The 876-nt window shown below is 54.3% G+C and overlaps 1 protein-coding gene across 1 annotated transcript; it reads left to right on the forward strand.

Moving 5' to 3' along the window:
* Positions 1 to 19: 19 nt before the first annotated feature.
* LOC103728285 (protocadherin alpha-11-like) lies at positions 20 to 727 on the forward strand (the record flags this gene model as incomplete). The annotated part of the gene is made up of 1 exon (XM_008826357.2): positions 20 to 727. A coding segment is annotated over exon 1 (651 nt), but the record flags the coding sequence as incomplete, so codon positions are not given.
* Between the last annotated feature and the right edge of the window lie 149 nt (positions 728 to 876).

The raw sequence follows: 876 nt of genomic DNA on the forward strand, positions 1-876 counted from the left end.
GCAGGTGTTCGTGCTGGATGAGAACGACAATGCGCCCACACTGCTGGGGCCCCAGGCAGGTGGTGCCTTGAGCCAGATGGTGCCTAGATCAGTAAATGTGGGCCATGTGGTGGCAAAGGTGCGCTCGGTGGACGCGGACTCTGGCTTCAACGCGTGGTTATCATATGAGCTGCAATCGTGGGCAGGCAGCTCGCGTAGTCCGTTCCGCGTGAGTCTGTACACGGGCGAAATCAGCACGACGCGTACCCTGGATGAGACTGATGCACCGCGACAGACTCTGTTGGTACTGGTGAAGGACCACGGCGAGCCAGCGCTGACCACTACAGCAACGGTATTAGTGTCTCTAGTAGATGGCGGCCAAGTGCCAAAGGCTTCTTCACAGGCATCAGGACGCGCTTCAGTCCAAGAGGCATCGCTGGTGGATGTCAACGTGTACCTGATCATGGCCATCTGCGTGGTGTCCAGCCTGTTGGTGCTCACGCTGCTGCTGTACACCGCGCTTCGCTGCTCAGCGTTGCCCACCGAGGGAGCCTGCGGGTCTGGGAAGCCCACGCTGGTGTGCTCCAGTGCGGTGGGGAGCTGGTCCTATTCTCAGCAGAGGAGACAGAGGGTGTGCTCTGGGGAGGGCCCCAAGACAGATCTCATGGCCTTCAGCCCCAGCCTACCTCCCAATCTGGAGAGAGATGAAAGGGAAAGGCAGGAGTCAGAATCAAATCACCCTGGACAGGTGAGTTTTCTGCACATCTTACCTTTTAAATAAATTTATGTAAAATTATTTACAATTCAGTTTTACAGAAAAATTTAAACGAATACTCTGTATTTTGAATGCTGTTTCGAGGAACAACCTCTGTTAGTGAAATGCCAGATGGCATATAT

Source organism: Nannospalax galili, unplaced genomic scaffold (assembly GCF_000622305.1).
Source record: "Nannospalax galili isolate Female #2095 unplaced genomic scaffold, S.galili_v1.0 C48330569, whole genome shotgun sequence".
Taxonomy (NCBI): domain Eukaryota; kingdom Metazoa; phylum Chordata; class Mammalia; order Rodentia; family Spalacidae; genus Nannospalax; species Nannospalax galili.